Genomic DNA, 20,878 nt, shown 5'->3' with positions numbered 1-20,878 from the left:
ACCAGAACACTATTGGAAATCTAGATCTACCAACTTACGACCTAAATAACTTTCCAAAAGTTATTTAATTTTGATATGAGACATCAATTTCCTTATCTGTAAATAATTATAAGACAATGACCAGTATTTTTAGGAAGATAGGAAATAGTATGGGAACAAAGTGAAAATTCATCCAGATGTGGCCAGTGAGGTCTTTGGAGAGGATTTTGTGACAGGCTAGATATTGAGAAATTGCAAAGTACAAGATTTCAATCAGCACAGATGAGGAGGAAGAGTATTCCAGGTAAAATGACAAGTGAAAATCAAAGCAAGAACCATGGAGACATGTGATGGGAAGTTAATTTGTTAAGATAAAGTACAGTGTGTTTGTCTGCTTCTGTCTGTACTTAGCTAAAGTAGAGGCTGGAGTCAGGTCATGGAGAATCTTAAATGTCATGTTTAGGTATTAGAATCAAAATTACACTGAATACATGTTAAGAATTTTAGAATCTGACATTTTAGGATTAAATCCTAGTCCACTTCTCATTAGCTGTGTGACTGGACAAGAGGTATTGAGCTAGATTCATTTCCTTTTTTATAAAATGCAGTAATCGAAGTAACTGTTACATGAATTAAGGACTGAGTGATATAGTGCTATAGCTCTTAGCCTGCCTAGCGCATGAAACACTAAAGAATTAAATATCATTATATGAAAATGCATTTAATAATAAAACCCCATCTACTACCCCTAACTTTCTGCTGAACCTCAGCTACCTACTATTATTTGCAACCTTACAGTTTTGTTTGTCCATTTGAGAAATCTGGAATTTCAACTGTGTTGTTTGTGTAAACTGGATTTGCTTCAAATAGTGGGAAATGGAAAGCAGAGACAAGGTGAGAGAGCCTAAAATAGACCCTATTTGGACAATTGGTTTACAGTTGTTTTCTGACCATGGGAAGATTGAAAATACTATCCTGCAGGTATACTTGCAACCCTACTATTCTAAATATTCAACAATGTTTTGCTCCTTTAAAAACTTTTTAGTGACTGGTAGAATCTGGAAAACTCTGATGGTGGAATGTTTAGCCTTATTCAAGGTTCTCACCTTACGCAATGTAAATGATCAATGTGATATGTAAAGGACTAACCACCATTTAGAAACTTCTCTATGAAATTAGAAAAAAGTATATCAAATTTCTAACTCAATGTAGGAATGAAAGTGAAAATGTCACTGTCATTCAGGGTGCTGCTAACTTCCTAGGGACATTTAAATTTCTTGTTCAGTAAATGTTAAGACCTCACTACTCCTCAGTTGGGCTTTATGTGGCAGAATCCCTTGAGTGTTCACCTGTAGCACCAGGCGTGTTCAAAATCTTTGGGATCCCAGCGTTACTTCATGGTGATAGACTGCTCTCAAGGATTGTGACTTTCAAAACAAAAACTGTGTAATTATACTAATATAGCTATGTTATTGATAAGTAACAAAGTACTTAATATCTGTGACTTCATCTGAGACTCACATCATGGGAGGAGCAAAGATGAAAGAATTTAGAGTCTACAGATAATGAAACAAAGACAAATTTTTTTACTTGTTAAAGATGGATGAGAGTGACAAAATTATAGTTTCATAGATCATTCAGGTCCTATCTCAATACTCTGTTCAATGTAGTGTATCATCTGTTGAGTGCTTAGTTTTGTGATCAAAGATAATTTTTATTTTATGAATGCATATAGGTTGTCACTAACATAATCTATTGGTTTTCTTAAAGGAAACCTTAATGATGTGAGCAATCTTAGCTACTTCCTAATGAAGAAATTAATACCAAGCTTCTCTTACACATCATTTAAATGGAACTATGAGATGTGAGGTTGCCTCTGCTAACCTGGTAAAAATGCATTAAAACAGCAACATAACACATTCTAAAGACTTCAAATTCATACTTCCATGGAATAATTTGATTTTTTTGAAACTGTGAACAGATATTATGGAGAGCTTTTAAATAAAGTGTAATTACTTAGATCTATAATTATACTGATGAGGTTAAGGTGAATAATCACGTGTCTAATTATGAAAAAAAAAAAACACATAATGAGCTTCTTAAACAAATGACCATATCACCAGGTTCTTTTTCTCAGCTGTTCTTAACCTAATCATTTATGTGAGTGTAATTTTTACTGTATCAAGTACTGTAGGTTAAAAAGCTTACTTCATAGTCAATTATCTTTTTAAAAAAAACTTATAAAAGTTTTTAAAAGTTAATTTTGCTGACTAATGAATAATATTTTTGATCTTTATCAAATTACTCTTTATATTATCACACCTAATGGATTATATTATTACTTCCTTAATTTATTTCAAGTATTTTTTTGTGGTTATTTTCTCTAAAAGTTCTATTTCAGGAATGTATTTTATATGTATTATCTCACTTAATCTTCAGAGTTCTATTTATTCCCCAAAACACTGAAATCTAGAAAGCTTATAAACTATCATAGTGGAAAAGTCAGAATTAGAACCAAATTCTGTATAATCCCTGAGAGAGCAGGAGCACTGTCATCTCAGACAAATGCTGCCACTCTAAGTTCCAGCTCCCTTTCTAGCCTCATGCATTTTAAGGAAATTACTTCTCTTCTAACTACAAGCAGAAAGAAAGAGCAGAGAGTTAAACACAGATAAGACATTTCAGGCACATAGGGAGAAAATCTCTTGGGTAACTGCCAAACTTAACTCTTATACAATGGACCCCAGAAAAACAGTGGGCCTTAAGAAGCACATTCTTTTTCCTTAAGGTGCAGTAAGGAAGCTAAAAGCAGATATGGGAGGTACACCTGCAGAAAGATGTATGGAAACAGACACACAACTCTCCCTCCACCTCCCAGACAAACACAACCAAGAGACACAGAAGTAGTCCAAGCCTCTAATAAATTCTCCCACCCTGAGTCCTTAAAAACTGTTAGTCTGTAAGTGAGTGTGGTTTCTGACCTAACTCAGCCAAAAGTCCCTCCCAGGTTTGAAATAAGCCTGTTGACTGTGGAGTCACCCTTGGTGTTTCTTTCCTTTCTTTAATTCTTACAATCCCAAATTATTTTCTCTTAACGACTGTATTATGGGTGAATATATGTTAATATTTAGGAAATTATATTAAAGTTCATTGTTTGCTCTCTTAAAATTTTGATAAAATGTGCTTAAATGGTACTGAGACCTTCTTCCTTTTCTGATCCAAAAAGATACACTTCATAGCTTTTTTTCCATTCTGACATCCTAAAAAATCTGGAAATCCTATGCAACTATTTAGTTCATTAATAGTTTGCTTTCAATTATAAATGTTAACTACATTTAATTATGGATTCTTTACATTCACTCCCAAAATAATAGGCTGTAGTTAAGTATTTTTCTTAATTGTAGCATTTTCTATATGTAGATATAGTTTTTTATGTATGACATATTTTAGAATCTATTTCCCTATTTTTTCTAACCATAATCTATGAGGAAAGTATGAAAATACATACAAAGTTTTTGGTACATTTTTACTAAACTTATTTACACTGAATATCTATCAGATTAAAATGGATTTAGTTTTTGATGAGACAAAAAAATAGATAAGCTTCATTTAAAAGTCTGTTATATTTCTACCTTCTAATTTTGTTAAAGTTCCCAATGATATTTTCTAGCAATAGTAAAGTAGGAAAAGGTTTAATTTCTTACCTGAACAATGTCTCTTTCAGCATATTTTCCTCTAGAGGAGACTCTTACATCATCTCCATCCAATTCAACCATTGCTGGAAGAGAAAATATAATCATTTATTCAGTACATTTTAGCCAAATACTGAAACAATGTGGACAATAAGGAAATCAATATCTATGAGGTAGCAAAACATCCTATGAAAAGACAGAAAGCATGTTGATCCCTTCATCTCTACATTCATTTCTCACACAAAACTTGACTAGGTGTATTTTACAGATAAAGAAAGTGAGCCAAGATCTTGTGTGACCCTTTGAAAGGTGAGCAGAGCCAGTCATTGTGAAACTGTCTCTGGGTCTCTCTCTGCATCCTACCAGTTCTAAACTTCTGGGTATATGCTTACATGACTGATTGATGGATTAACATCCCTTGCTCAAATTTTAACTTTTCTAGTTTAAGAAACTTGGCCTTAATAATCATAGAATTTTCAATTACATGTTCAATTTTATTTTCATTGAAACTATCACAAAGCTGTGTGCGCACACACAGACTGCCCAATTTTGTTTCTCTGCTCTTACATGCATTGGATAAAGTATGCTTTTTCTGAAGGATAATCGTTTTGTTAATTAAGAAATAATTTCAACATTTTCTAGATCAGCTGACATTTGGAAATGCTGCGATATAACAGGGCAGCTAGTGATACAGTAATGACATGCTGTAATTAAGAACTTTCCTATAGGTTATTAAGTTTTTAGTGAGAATTCTCTAAATAATTAATTACATGAGGAATACTAATTTGTGCTTAAAGTATAATTCTATTACTGATAATTTATTTTGTATACACTTGACATTCACCAGACTCCAGAGAGCCACTTAACAATAATAATTATGGCCTCATCACCTCTGTCCTCAGCCTCAATACAGCTCAGTCAGCATACAATCCTCTCTTCTTTATGCTTCTCTTCAGTGCTTAATGTATTTGGGCTAAAAACATTGTGTTCAATTTTACCTTCTCACACATGTTCATAAGTCAATGCTTGCCCTGAAATACTGCTAGTATTCATAATTAACAGAGAGCTACTCTTCAATAATTTGCCAAGATGTATAATCTATATACTTATGTAAAATAGGTATATTACTAATAAGATAATTATCTCAACACAAAAGCTATTTTTTAATCTCTCCCACTTCTGGGAGGTGTAAACATAATTCATTACTTACAATATTTTTAGTAATTCCTTTTAAATGTAAATTTGCCTTTACATTTTTCACATTACTTTGGGACATAAATATACACCAATGATAATATCCAGTGGTCACAGACACCTCTCCATTATTCTCTAATATGTTAATAACTTATAACAATTACCCTATACTTGTGCTAAAATGGGAAACAAGGATTAGATGATAATCTAGATCTCACGTTCCACAATTCTCTACAACCCCCATTGGTTTTTGTGAGTGCTTCGTTCCTGTTAATGAAGAAAAGGACAGCCATTCAGGCAATACTGTATTAGCATGAGGTCCTATAAATATCTCCCACTTTTCGGCATGTCCTTTGGTTTAGAACACCGTGTAAACAGCAAGAAATAGAGGCTATGCTTTTGAGAGCAAGAAGAGAGATGATGTGTAAGTGGTGGATGGGTCAGGTCTACTCCAGATTTGTAGACCATCTGGTCCTCAGGCATGTGGAGATTATGAACTCTTACCTCTTCCTGTAAAGGTGTATGAGAGACAGATCTGCATTTCTTTCTAGCCACAGAAGGCACAATGAAGTTAGAAACCCTTCATTTATCCCCTTTGTCTAACTCAGATAAAACCAAATAGTGAGATCCTGCTTTAATTTGACTTTTTGATTGCCTTTTAAGTATAAAGAAATCTTGACTTGAGAAATCTTTCTTCGTAATAAGGGTTCTTTTTTAGGAGTGGACAAAAAAGTCATTAGTATTTTTGTACTCATTATGTTCAAATATTCTCAGTAATTTACTTTGGGATGTAAATATGCACCAATGAGGAAAATTATGTAGTTTTTAAATGGTCTTAAAATACAGAGTTAAATTTAAATACTCAGTATTTTATTCTTATTTGCTCTACCTTCAAGGGACAGATGGCAAAATATTGTATTTCTTGCCCATGGAAACAATGTCTTTCAGGTTAAAAAATGTGCAGATGTTGGATTTATGTGGTTAGCTCAAGAAATCTGTGATATGGTTTGGCTCTGTGTCCCCACCCAAATCTCATCTCAAATTGTGATTCCCGTGGGTTGAGGGAGGGACCAGTAAGCACCACATGTTGAGGGAAGGAAGTGAATGGATTATAGGGGTTGTTCCCCCATGCTGTTCTTGTGTCAGTGAATGAATTCTCACAAGTTCTTATGGTTTTATAAATGGCAGTCTTTCCTTCCCTCTCACATGCTCTTTCTCTCACTCCTGCCACCATGTAAGATGTCTGTTTCCCCTTTCACCATGATTGTAAGCTTTCTGATGCCTCCCTAGTCACACAGAACTGAGTCAATTAAACATCTTTCCTTTATAAATCACCCAGTCTCAGGTATTTATAGCAGTTGAAAATGGACTAATACAATTTGCAAGTTGGATTTTGGTCAGTCAGTTTATATATGTGATACATACACTTACTCTAGAGTAGATTTGGAAGGGCCATGAAAGGCTCCTCTGATAGGAGAGCAGCAATTTGTCTAGTCAGAGATTTCTCTCTATTAAACATGGGTATTCTCTCCTTTTCTTTTTAGCCATGAAGGGATGTGTTTTGAAAGGAAAAAAAGAAAACTACTTTGGAGAAGCATCTATTGTCCCCAGGCAGAATAATCTACTTTTCTAGTACTGGACCTGGAAGTTTTTCTATGTCATTAAAATTTCCATCATGGTGAAAAAAGAAACTGGGTGTTATAGGAGTCTAATATCCTGTTCCTACATTTCCAGAAGAAAATTTCACTCTAATTTCTGGGAAGGCAACATCCCTTTTTATCTACAATCTCATTCACCTTTCTGCATGAAAAGAGGAACAATTTATAGGGTTACTAAGATTAGAAGAAATAACTGAGCTTGAATCACTCCCATTTGGTAGAGCATTATCCTGAGAATGAGTGTAATTTCTCTCTGGCATGCTTAATAGGCAAAACTCTGCCTCTATAAAGAGAAGACCAGGAGATAAGACAGATAATTTAATCTTCACGGGAAATAGTAATGAGAATGTGATTGTCCACACGTTAACCCAAAGTTCTCAAATTCCGCATTGGTAGTAATAAAGCTGACAGATTGATCAGAATGATTCTTGCATACATTTTTTTCCAGTTAGTTCAGGAACTGAGAAAGGGAAATGATGAATTATCATATCTTAAAAGCCTAACAAATTTACTGAGAACTAAAGAAAGGAAGAAAATAAATAGCTGTCGCTATTGGATGAGGGCAGCAGCCAAACAGCTGTGTCTGCTACTCTGTATAGAAATACACACCAGGAAGGGTCAGTGGCTTTGCATTTATGAATCAGGTGTTGGGACTCTCAAAAAAGGAGAATTGATTGAGGTTTACCATCTTCGAGGTGGTATGCCTAATGGTGGACTTCCATAGGAGTCTGAGAGACCTGACATATACCCATGAAAGATACATCCTTCAAAATTCCTGGACACTTACACATGCCCAAGACAAAACCAGGAAAAAGTTGAATCCCTGAATAGATGAGTAACAAGGACTGAAATTGAGGCAGCACGTAGTAGTTTACCAACCAAAAAAAGTCCAGGACCAGACAGGTTCACAGCCGAATTCTACCAGAGGTACAAAGAGGAGCTGGTACCATTCCTTCTGAAACTATTCCAAACAATACAAAAATAGGGAGTCTTCCCTAACTCATTTTATGAGGCCAACATCATCCTGATACCAAAACCTGGTAGAAACACAACTAAAGAAAATTTCAGGCCAATATCCATGATGAACATTGATGTGAAAATCCTCAATAAAATAATGGCAAAGCAAATCTAACGGCACATCATAATGTTTATCCATCACGATCAAGTTGGCTTCATCCCCAGGATGAAAGGCTAGCTCAATATACACAAATCTATAAATGTAGTCTATCACAAACAGAACCAAGACAAAAACCACATGATTATCTCAATAGACACAGAGAAGGCCTTTGACAATATTCAACAAACCTTCATGCTAAAAAACTCTCAACCAACTAGGTATTGATGGAACTTATCTCAAAATAATAAGAGTTATTTATGACAAACCCACAGCCAATATCATACTGAATAGCAAAAACTGGAAGCATTTCCTTTGAAAACTGGGACTAGACAAGGATGCCCTCTCTCACCACTCCTATTCAACACAGTATTGGAAGTTCTGGTGGTGGCAATCAGGCAAGATAAAGAAATAAATGTATTCAATTAGGAAAAGAGGAAGTCAACTTGTCTGTATTTGTAGACAACATGGTTGTATATTTAGGAGACTTAATGGTCCAGCCCAACATCTTATGCTGATAAGCAACTTTGGCAGTCTCAGGATACAAAATCAATGTGCAGAAATCACAAGCATTCCTATACACCAATAACAGACTAAAAGAGAGCCAAATCATGAGTGAACTCCTATTCACAATTATTACAAAGAATAAAATACCTAGGAATGCAACTAACAAGGGACATGAAGGACCTCTTCAAGTAGAACTACAAACCACTGCTCAAGGAAATAAGAGAGGACACAAACAGATTGAGAAACATTCCATGTTCATGGTAAGGAAGAATCAATATCATGAAAATGGCCATACTTTCAAAAGTAATTTATAGATTAAATATAGCATTTATCAAGCTACCATTGACTTGCTTCACAGAATTGGAAAAAATAACTGTAAATTTCATATACAACCAAAAAAGAGCCTGCATAGTGAAGACAATACTAGGCAAACAAACCACACACACACAAAAACAAAGCTGAAGGCATCATGCTACCTGACTTCAAACTATACTACAAGGGTACAGTAATCAAAACAGCATGGTACTGGTACCAAAACAGAGATAGAGACCAATGGAACAGAGGCCTCAGAAATAATGCCACATATCTGCAACCATCTGATCTTTGCCAAACCTGACAAAAACAAGCAATGAGAAAATGATTACCTATTTAACAAATGGTGCTGGGAAAACTGGCTAGCCATATGAAGAAAGCTGAAACTGGATCTCATCCTTACAACTTACCAAAAAAATTAACTCCAGATGTATTAATTAATGATTTAAACATAAGACCTAATACCATAAAAACCCCAGAAGAAAACCTAGGCAATACCATTCGGGACATAGGAATAGGAAGGACTTCATGACTAAAACACTGAAAGCAATGGCAACAAAAGCCAAAATAGACAAATGGGATCTAATTAAACCAAAGAGCTTCTGCACAGCAAAAGAAATTATCATTGCAGGCTGGGCGCAGTGGCTCACACCTGTAATTCCAGCACTCTGGCAGGCCGAGGTGGGTGGATCACGAGGTCAAGAGATCAAGACCATCTTGGTCAACATGGTGAAACTCCATCTCTGCTAAAACTACAAAAATTAGCTGGGCATGCACCTGCAGTCCCAGCTACTCAGGTGGCTGAGGCAGGAGAATTGGTTGAACCCAGGAGGTGGAGGTTTCAGTGAGCCAAGATTGCACCATTGCACTCCAGCCTTGGTGACAAGAGTGAAACTCCATCATCTCAAAAAAAAAAAAAAAAAAATCATTACCGTAAACTAGTAAACAGCAGCATGGGAAAGAAGTTTTGCTATCTACCCATCTGACAAAGGGCTAATATCCAGAATCTACAAAGAACTTAAACAAATTTACAAAAATAAAATAACCCCATCAAAAAGTGGGAGAAGGATATGAACAGACACTTCTCAAGAGAAGACATTTACACAGACAACAAACATATGAAAGAAAGCTCATCATCACTGGTCATTAGAGAAATGCAAATCAAAAGCACATTGAGATACCATCTCATGCCTGTTAGAACAGTGATCATTAAAAAATCTGGAGACAACAGATGCTGGAGGGGATATGGAGAAATGGGAATACTTTTACACTGTTGGTGGGAATGTAAATTAGTTCAACCATTGTGGAAGACAGTGTGGCAATTCCTCAAGGACTTAGAACTAGAAATTCCATTTGACCCAGCAATCCCATTACTGAGTCAAATAAATTTGGTTATAAACCCAAAGTATTATAAATCATTGTATTATAAAGACACATGCACATGTATGTTTATTGCAACACTGTTCACAATAGCAAAGACTTGAAACCAACCCAAATGCCCATCAATGATAGACTGAATAAAGACAATGTGTCACATATACACCATGGAATACTATGCAGCCATAAAAAAGGATGAGTTCATGTCCTTTGTAGGGACATGGATAAAGCTGGAAGCCATCATTCTCAGCAAACTGACAAAAGAACAGAAAACCAAACCCCACATGTTCTCACTCATAAGTGAGTGTTGAACAATGAGAACACATGGACACAGGGAGGGGAACATCACACACTGGGCCTTGCTGGTTGTGGGGGGATAGGGGAGGGATAGCATTAGGAGAAATACCTGAGGTAGACGACGGGGTGATAATGCAGCAAACCACCATGGCATGTATATACCTATGTAACAAACCTGCATGTTCTGCACATTTACCCCAGAACTTAAAGTATAATAAACAAAAAATAAGGATACATCTTTCAAAAGCAAAAACAAATAGTAGCCAAAGAAGAAAGCATGAGTTATTTTAGCCACCAATTGGTGAAGTTTGTGAATCACAGTCTATCACTAATTAATGCAGATTATCAAGTGCACAAAGCATTGACAGGAAAGGTATCTTAGCCTTCCTGTCCCCAGAAAGGTGTCTGAAATTCATGCCTGAAGTGTAACTCAAGTAGATGCAAATAGAGATAGAGAAAATATCAGCAGAATCAGTGTCAGTGAGGGATAAATGCCTTCTGCTTCTGAAACTCTAAGATTATAACGCTAGAAAGAATGACCAGCCAAGCACAGAATCTAGAGAATCCAGGGTCAGCAATACAACTTGCCTGTGGAGCTTTATCTGGGATGGACAGATCTGTATTATCCTTATTGAGGAGAGACTAGTGGTTAAATAAGTATCACCCCAGTGATAATTATATTCTAGGTAGCCACCGATGTGCCCAAGCTAACCAGTAACTTACCAAAGGTTGTTTCAAACATTCTAAAAGCATTCTCATTTCCAAAGCCTCAAGCTACATAAGCTGCCATTATTAATATTAAAATCACCTGAACCAGGTGAATATTACATGGCTGTGCACTTGCTATCCAGCACAGAGTTCTTTTTCAGTCTTGAATTTCATTTATTCAGAAAATATGTTTATAACTTGAAGAGTCAAAACATGGGTATATGAAAAGAGGAATTTACGTGTCTCCAGAAGAAGAAAAGATTGCAAGGGAAATAGTGTCGTTTCTTTTTTTGTTGTTAAAGGCTCTGTGAATTTTTGCTTTTTTTTTTTTTTTGAGACAGAGTTTCACTCTTCTTACCCAGGCTGGAGTGCAGTGGCGCGATCTCGGCTCACCACAACCTCCGCCTCCCGGGTTCAGGCAATTCTCCTGTCTCAGCCTCCTGAGTAGCTGGGATTACAGGCACATGCCACCATGCCCAGCTAATTTTTTGTATTTTTAGTAGAGACGGGGTTTCACCATGTTGACCAGGATGGTCTCGATCTCTCGACCTTGTGATCCACCCGCCTCGGCCTCCCAAAGTGCTGGGATTACAGGCGTGAGCCACCGTGCCCGGCCCGAATTTTTGCTTTTTTTTTTTTCTGTAATTGTACTTTAGGCTCTCTTAAAGGAATTTATCTGATGACTAGGAACACACTATCCTTTAAAAGGTTTACCCGGATCATGTGTTACACAAACGTTGCCTCTTAATTGGCATTTGAACAAGGCCTAAGCCTGAATAAAAACCTACCCAGTATGCCAATGCCGGTCAGCTCCATTTTCATTTTACTTTGCTGTTCCATATGATAAAACTTTTTCATTTATAAGGCTAATGTCTATCAATTAGCTAGGGCCAGAAAACCCATTAAAATAGCATATTATGCTTATGTTAACATTTCTTTTCACAACCTAATGATTTATTAATTTAGCATTCATCCTTGAAGGGTTTTAGTGAACCCAGAGTGTGTTGTGCCTTGGGAACAAAAACTCAATTTATCACTCTGTCAGTCTTAGGAAATATTATTTTGAGTACAAACTAGCTCTAATGAAATGGAAAGCTACATGTTGAAATCATCTATAAACTAGAGAGATAATATCCTAGTCAAAAGACAGGATCTTCTAATTGGCACACCTTAATAGACATAATCACAAGCTATCTATATATGTGTCTATGTATGGACACATGAACATTATATACAATCCCAAATACACAGTCACATCCTTCTACAGAGACAAGAATGGCAGAAACCTAAGAGCATGTCACATCAGATTAAATTCCCCAGAAGTATTATTAAAATTTTATTACTCACCATCAAATTCTGCTGGTCCAACACCTACTATAATTATTGACATTGGAAGTTTTGAGGCCTTCAAAGAGAATACACAATTAGATTTCAGTTAAGAAACTGAGTTCTTGGGGGAGGGGACTCAAGATGGCGCTGTGAGAACAACCCAGGATTGGAGCCCGCGTTGAATTCGCAAACGGTGAGTCAGTGCTGCATTTCCAGACTGATCTTTGTTGCCCACAGAACGGGGAAACTCCCAAGTATAAAAAGACACGGGACGCCAGGCAGTAGGTCTGCCTGGCGAAGCCGGCAGCCGGGGCGGCGGCGGCCGGCCCTACCCAGCAATCCCCACAGGGCGCGCTTGTCCGGGTGCCTTGTTGAACCGGCAACCTGAGACTTGAGAGGGCTGGACTTGAGACTGAACGAGACTTGCACAGTAGCCCAGCCCAGGGGATTGCAGGGACAAATCGCTTGGGATACCCAGTGGGACGAACAAAACCACGATTTCAAACTATCCCGGGCAGACGGTCCGAGACGCTCTGTGGGGGAGGGGCGTCCACCACTACGGAGGCAACCTGCCCCAACTGAGATACACGCCCACTGCTGACGCAGCCAGCCGTTGCCGAGGCAACCCGCCCCAACTGAGATACACGCCCACTGCTGACGCAGCCAGCCGTTGCCGAGGCAACCCGTCCCTACTGAGATACACGCCCACTGCTGACGCAGCCTGCCGTTGCTGAGGCAACACGCTACAACGAAGAGACTCCGCCGCAGGGCGTGGCGGAGACCACAGCAGAGCCGGCAGGAACAGCGCGAATCACACAACAGCAGGGCGGAGCCTCGGCAGCCAAACAGTGGCTAGTCTGCCTTCGAGCTGGGCAGGACACCTGATCGGACATCCAAAAATAAAGCCCAAACCCCTCAACACAGAGCATTTGAGAAAAAAAAAAAGGGTTGTTTAATGAGCTGTGTTGCAGCAGAATCAAACATAGCAGCCTAACAGCCCTGAATGAACAACAGAGTGCACAGCTCAGCAATTAAACCCCTATAAAGTACAAACTGTCTCCTCAAGCAGCTCCCTGACCCCTCTATATCCAAAAGACTGTCATTAGGCAGGCATCATTCTGGGACAAAGAGAGCAGAAAAAGAAACTGGTAGCATCCCTCGCTGTGCCACGGCTACTAGAGGTGCACCCCAGACAAGCAGGGTCTGGAGCGGACCTCAACAGTCGTACAGCGAAGGGGCTAGACTGGTAGAAGGAAAACCAAGCAACAGAAATACTTCATCATCAACATTCTGGGTGTCCACTCAGAGACCCAAACGAAAAGTCAGCAACTACGCAGACGACCAGCGGACAAATCCACAAAGATGGGAAGAAACCAGCGCAAAAAGGAGGAAAACACCCGAAACCAGAACACATCGCCTCCTAGAAAGGACCAAGACTCCTCACCAGCAAGGGAACAAAGCTGGACGGAGAATGACTGTGACGAAATGACGGAATTAGACTTCAGAAGATGGATAATGAGAAACTTTTGTGAGCTAAAAGATCATGTATTAAATCAATGCAAAGAAACTAAGAACCTTGAAAAAAGATTTGAAAAAAGATTCGAGGAAATGATAACAAGAATGGATACCTTAGAGAGGAATATGAATGAATTAAAGGAGCTGAAAAACACAATACGAGAACTTCGCGAAGCAAACGCAAGTTTCAATAGCCGAATTGACCAAGCAGAAGAAAGAATATCTGAAGTCGAAGACCAACTCAATGAAATAAAACGAGAAACCAAGATCAGAGAAAAAAGCGCAAAAAGGAATGAACAAAGTCTCCAAGAAATGTGGGACTATGTGAAAAGACCTAACCTACGTTTGATAGGTGTACCAGAAGGGGACGAAGAGAATGAATCCCAGCTGGAAAATACTCTTCAGGACATCATCCAGGAAAATTTCCCCCACCTAGCAAGACAAGCCAACACTCAATTGCAGGAAATACAGAGAACACCACAAAGATATTCCGCAAGAAGAGCAACCCCAAGGCACATAATCGTCAGATTCAACAGGGTTGAAATAAAGGAGAGAATACTAAGGGCAGCCAGAGAGAAAGGTCGGATCACCCACAAAGGGAAGCCCATCAGACTCACAGCAGATCTCTCGGCAGAAACACTACAAGCCAGAAGAGAGTGGGGGCCAATATTCAACATTCTTAAAGAAAAGAACTTTCAACCCAGAATTTCATATCCAGCCAAACTGAGCTTCAGAAGTGAAGGAAGAATAAAATCCTTTGCGAACAAGCAAGTACTCAGAGATTTTGTCACCACCAGGCCTGCTTTACAAGAGCTCCTAAAAGAGGCACTACACATAGAAAGGATCAATCAGTACCAGCCATTCCAAAATCGCACTGAATGCTAAAGAGCTTCAACATAATGAAGAATCTACAACAACTAACAGGCAAAACAGCCACTTAGAATCAAAATGGCAGTATCAAATTCACACATAACAATATTAACCCTAAATGTAAATGGACTAAATGCACCAATCAAAAGACACAGACTGGCAAATTGGATAAAAATCCAAAACCCATCAGTGTGCTGTATCCAGGAAACCCATCTCACATGCAAGGATACACAAAGGCTCAAAATAAAGGGATGGAGGAAGATTTACCAAGCTAATGGAAAGCAAAAAAAAGCAGGAGTTGCAATTCTCATCTCTGATAAAATAGACTTTAAAGCAACAAAGATCAAAAGAGACAAAGAAGGCCATTACATAATGGTAAAAGGATCGATACAACAAGAAGAGCTAACGATCCTAAACATATATGGACCCAACACAGGAGCACCCAGATACATAAGGCAAGTTCTTAATGACTTACAGAAGGACTTAGACTCCCACACAATAATAGTGGGAGACTTTAACACTCCACTGTCAATACTAGACAGATCAACCAGACAGAAAATCAACAAGGATACCCAGGGCTTGAACTCAGACCTGGAGCAAGCAAACCTGGTGGACATTTACAGAACTCTCCACCCCAAATCCACAGAATACACATTCTTCTCAGCACCACATCACACCTACTCTAAAATTGACCACATAATTGGAAGTAAAGCACTGCTCAACAAATGCAAAACAACTGAAATCATAACAAACAGCCTCTCAGACCATAGTGCAATCAAGTTAGAACTCAGAATTCAGAAACCGACCCAGAACCGCACAGCTTCATGGAAACTGAACAACTGGCTCTTGAATGTTGACTGGGTAAACAACGAAATGAAGGCAGAAATAAAGAAGTTCTTCGAAACCAATGAGAATGAAGACACAACGTGCCAGAACCTCTGGGACACATTTAAAGCAGTCTCTAGAGGAAAGTATATAGCAATAAGTGCCCATATGAGGAGAATGGAGAGATCCAAAATTGACACCCTATCGTCAAAATTGAAAGAGCTAGAGGAGCAAGATCAAAAAAACTCAAAACCCAGCAGAAGACAAGAAATTACTAAGATCAGAGCTGAGCTGAAGGAGATTGAGACACGAAAAACCCTTCAAAAAATCAATAAATCCAAGAGCTGGTTTTTTGAAAAGATCAACAAAATAGACAGACCACTAGCCAGATTGATTAAAAATAAAAGAGAGAACAACCAAATAGATGCAATAAAAAATGATAAAGGGGAAATCACCACAGATTCCACAGAAATTCAAACCATCATCAGAGAATATTACAAACAACTCTATGCACATAAACTAGTAAACCTGGAAGAAATGGATAAATTCCTGGACTCCTGTGTCCTCCCAAGCCTAAACCAGGAGGAAGCTGAAACTATGAATAGACCAATAACAAGGTCTGAAGTTGAGGCAGCAATTAAGAGCCTACCTCACAAAAAAAGCCCAGGTCCAGATGGGTTCACAGCCGAATTCTACCAGACACACAAGGAGGAGCTGGTACCATTCCTTCTAAAACTATTTCAAACAATCCAAAAAGAGGGAATCCTTCCCAAATCATTTTATGAGACCAACATCATCCTGATACCAAAACCCGGCAGAGACCCAACGAGAAAAGAAAACTTCAGGCCAATATCCATGATGAACATAGATGCAAAAATCTTCAATAAAATATTGGCAAGCCGATTGCAACAGCAAATCAAAAAACTTATTCATCATGATCAAGTAGGATTCATCCCAGGGATGCAAGGCTGGTTCAACATACGCAAGTCTATCAACGTAATTCACCACATAAACAGAACCAAAAACAAAAACCACATGATTATCTCAATTGACGCAGAGAAGGCATTTGACAAAATTCAACAGCCCTTTATGCTAAAAACCCTCAATAAACTCGGTATCGATGGAACGTATCTCAAAGTAATAAAAGCTATTTATGACAAACCAACAGCCAATATCATACTGAATGGGCAAAAACTGGAAGCATTCCCTTTGAAATCTGGTACTAGACAAGGATGCCCTCTCTCACCACTCCTATTCAATATAGTACTGGAAGTTCTAGCCAGAGCAATCAGGCAAGAAAAAGAAATAAAGGGTATTCAAATAGGAAAGGTGGAAGCCAAATTGTCTCTATTTGCAGACGACATGATAGTATACCTAGAAGACCCCATCGCCTCAGCCCAAAAACTCCTGAAACTGATAAACAACTTCAGCAAAGTCTCAGGATATAAAATCAATGTGCAAAAATCACAAGCATTCGTCTTCACCAATAACAGACTTAAAGAAAGCCAAATCAAGAGCGAACTGCCATTCGCAATTGCTACAAAAAGAATAAAATACCTTGGAATACAACTCACAAGGAACGTAAGGGACCTCTTCAAGGAGAACTACAAACCACTGCTCAACGAAATCAGAGAGGACACAAACAGATGGAGAAACATTCCATGTTCATGGTTAGGAAGAATTAATATCGTGAAAATGGCTATACTGCCCAAAGTAATTTACAGAATCAATGCTATCCCCATCAAGCTACCATTGACTTTCTTCACAGAACTGGAAAAAACCACCATGAACTTCATATGGAACCAAAAGAGAGCCCGCATAGCCAAGTCAATTCTAAGCAAAAAGAACACAGCGGGGGGCATCACACTACCGGATTTCAAACTATACTACAAGGCTACAGTAATCAAAACAGCATGGTACTGGTACCAAAACAGAGATATAGACCAATGGAACAAAACAGAGGCACCGGAGGCAACACAACATACATACAACTATACAATCTTTGATAAACCTGACAAAAACAAGCAATGGGGCAAGGATTCCATGTTTAACAAATGGTGTTGGGAAAACTGGCTAGCCATGTGCAGAAAGCAGAAACTGGACCCCTTCCTGACACCTTACACTAAAATTAACTCCAGATGGATTAAAGACTTAAACATAAGACCTGGCACCATAAAAACCCTAGAAGGAAATCTAGGCAAAACTATCCAGGACATAGGAGTAGGCAAGGACTTCATGAACAAAACACCAAGAGCATTGGCAACAAAAGCCAAAATAGACAAATGGGACCTAATGAAACTCCACAGCTTCTGCACGGCAAAAGAAACAGTCACTAGAGTGGATCGGCAACCAACAGAATGGGAAAAAATTTTCGCAGTCTACCCATCTGACAAAGGGCTGATATCCAGAATTTACAAACAACTCAAGCAGATTTACAGGAAAAAAACAAACAAGCCCATTCAAAAGTGGGCAAAGGATATGAACAGATACTTTACGAAAGAAGATATATATGAGGCCAACAATCATATGAAAAAATGCTCATCGTCACTGGTCATCAGAGAGATGCAAATCAAAACCACATTGAGATACCATCTCACGCCAGTTAGAATGGCGATCATTAAAAAATCTGGAGACAACAGATGCTGGAGAGGATGTGGAGAAAAAGGAACACTTTTACACTGTTGGTGGGAGTGTAAATTAGTTCAACCATTGTGGAAGACAGTGTGGCGATTCCTCAAGGCCTTAGAAATAGAAATTCCATTTGACCCAGCAATCCCATTACTGGGTATATATCCAAAAGACTATAAATCGTTCTACTATAAGGACACATGTACACGAATGTTCATTGCAGCACTGTTTACAATAGCAAAGACCTGGAATCAGCCCAAATGCCCATTGATGATAGACTGGATTGGAAAAATGTGGCACATATACACCATGGAATATTATGCAGCAATCAGAAATGATGAGTTTGTGTCGTTTGTAGGGACATGGATGAATCTGGAAAACATCATCCTCAGCAAACTGACACAAGAACAGAAAATGAAACACCGCATATTCTCACTCATAGGTGGGTGATGAAAAATGAGAACACATGGACACAGAAAGGGGAGTACTAAACACTGGGGTCTATTGGGGGGAAAAGGGGAGGGCCAGTGGGAGGGGGAGGTGGGGAGGGATAGCCTGGGGAGAAATGCCAAACGTGGGTGAAGGGGAGAAGAAAAGCAAAGCACACTGCCATGTGTGTACCTACGCAACTGTCTTGCATGCTCTGCTCATGTACCCCAAAACCTATAATCCAATAAAAAATTAAAAAAAAAAAAAATAAAATAAAATATAACTTTCCCACAAAAAAAAAAAAAAAAAAAAAAAAAAAAAAAAAGAAACTGAGTTCTTAAGAAAATAATTAGAGCATGCATGATAACTCACACTTGAAATCCCAGAACCTTGGGAGGCCAAAGAAGGAGGATTGCTTGAGGCCAGGAGTTTGAGACCAGCCTGAGCCACGTAGCAAGACCCCATCTATACCAAAAAAGAATTAGCCAGATGTGGTAGTGTGTGCCTGAGGTCCTAGCTACTTGAGTTTGAGGTGAGAGGATCACCTGGGCCTAGGAGTTCGAGGCTGCAGTGAGCTATGATCATGCCACTGCACTCCAGCCTGGGCAACAGGGTGAGATCCTGCCTGAAAAAAAAAAAAAAAATTGAAAAAGGAATAATAAGCAAATATAGCTGGAATTTTATTTAATATTTTTTCACAGATGTTCATTAAACTGTGAGCATAGTCAAAATGATTAATACAGAATAATATACTTGATTCCATTCTTATCCTTTCCAAACTCTCTGTACACATTAATCCTGAGGGACATTCTTCAGAGATGACCAGCCCTGGGTAAGATCAAATAAAAGGTAAGGAGCATCTACTTCCACTTGCTACTCTCAGAAAAAAACTTTCTAAGCTGGCTTTGGGTATCTTTGTCCTCTTTTCATGATTTTTCTCCTCCAAAAATCTTTCAGTTGCTAAAGGGGGAAAGTGGTGCCCTAATCTACCTCATTTATACCCAAAGTTAGAAAAAGCAATTTTCGCAGTGAGTGAACACAAATGATCATTACAGAAAGTCAGTAGTTTATGCACTAAATATCCTTGAGATTTTGAGGGAGACTAAATACTTCATGTTTTCTCCATAAAACATATCACATATCATCACTTAAATAATTTAATGGTAAGACCATGAGATAGATCCAGCAACAGACGCATAGAACGTTAAAACAAGCACATCTTTCTCTATGAAGGTCACTGAATCATGACTAATTATTTCTCAGGGCATCATGTCCTCTTAGTTAAGCCTAAATTACTAAGTCCATATTTTAAAGTGCATATTAATGCAATTCCTTCCTGCAGCCTATTTCATCAAATGTGCACTTCATGCCAAGCATTGCTAAACCTAGAGACTGGTGAGTAAAAACTATTACTTTACAGATTATCATCTAGTAAATACAGATTTTATAGATTAGTAAACAATCTAACCCTAAAAAACCAAACACACAATCAGGAATTATAATGAGCAGGATGGTTTTTTAATCAGTTACTATCCAGTTCTACAGAAACAGTAATTAGCTATTTTAGTTCTCCTCCAACTAGAATGCAAATGTTAAGAAATAATCTGTACAAATCACAAGATTGTATCCAAATAGATCAAACTAGCAGAAGTAAACACACCCATGCCTGTGAAAGTTATGCTATTACCATTTTTTTTTCTTTAGGCAAGATTTTTTTAACTCCAATAGTCATACCCCTTAGATTGATCCTCGTGGATCAATGGTACAGACGTATATGCATTGTCTGGATAAGGTTAAGGATGCAATCTGCTGCAAAGGTGTGGGGATTTTATTTAATTGTTAACTAAAATAGACTCTAGTCTCTAAGTAGTATCATGTTGTCTTGTAGCCTGCCCAATACTGAGTGACCCCTACTTACATTAACTATGGACTCCTTAGTCTGGGCCATATCTGAGATAACACCATCTGTAACAATCAGAAGCACAAAATACTGGGAGCCATCCTTTACAGAAGAAGCATATCTGAAAGGCAACAAAAAGGCAAGGAAAGTAAAACAGTTTTCTATATGCGATGGTTGGTTAATACAATTTGGAAAAGTTACCATTTTTTTTTTTAATTAAAGGCTTTGTTACTTTAAGGTATTGCCAGAATCACGTATGAGGGGTTCAACATATATATATTTTTTTAGACAGAGTCTAGCTCTGTCACCCAAGCTGGAATATAGTGGTGCAATCTCAGCTCACTGCAACCTGTGACTCCTGGGTTCAAGTGATTTTCCTGCCCCAGCCTCCTGAGTAGCTGAGATTACACACCCCTGCCACCAAGCCCAGCTAATTTTTGTCTCTTTATTAGAGACGGGGTTTCACTGTGTTGGCCAGACTGGTCTCGAACTCCTGACCTCATGTGATTTTCCTGCCCCAGCCTCCTGAGTAGCTGAGATTACA

The 20,878-nt window shown here is 38.4% G+C and overlaps 1 protein-coding gene across 4 annotated transcripts in view; it reads right to left on the bottom strand.

Annotated features, from left to right (window-relative positions):
- The window catches only part of CPNE8 (copine 8), a 261,517-nt gene that overhangs the window by 6,013 nt on the left and 234,626 nt on the right, over positions 1-20,878 (bottom strand). For all 4 annotated transcript variants that reach the window (XM_002752370.6, XM_054238177.2, XM_035255835.3 and 1 more), the window contains 3 exons: positions 20,353-20,455; positions 12,186-12,243; positions 3,684-3,757 (listed from right to left, as the gene is read on the bottom strand). In XM_002752370.6, coding sequence (XP_002752416.1) covers positions 3,684-3,757; positions 12,186-12,243; positions 20,353-20,455 — 235 coding nt within the window. The remainder of the gene's footprint in view (positions 1-3,683; positions 3,758-12,185; positions 12,244-20,352; positions 20,456-20,878) is intronic.

The sequence above is a fragment of the Callithrix jacchus genome, chromosome 9, assembly GCF_049354715.1.
Source record: "Callithrix jacchus isolate 240 chromosome 9, calJac240_pri, whole genome shotgun sequence".
Lineage (NCBI taxonomy): Eukaryota > Metazoa > Chordata > Mammalia > Primates > Cebidae > Callithrix > Callithrix jacchus.
Note: the sequence above shows the minus strand (reverse complement) of the source record. Positions and strands in the feature narration are given on the sequence as shown.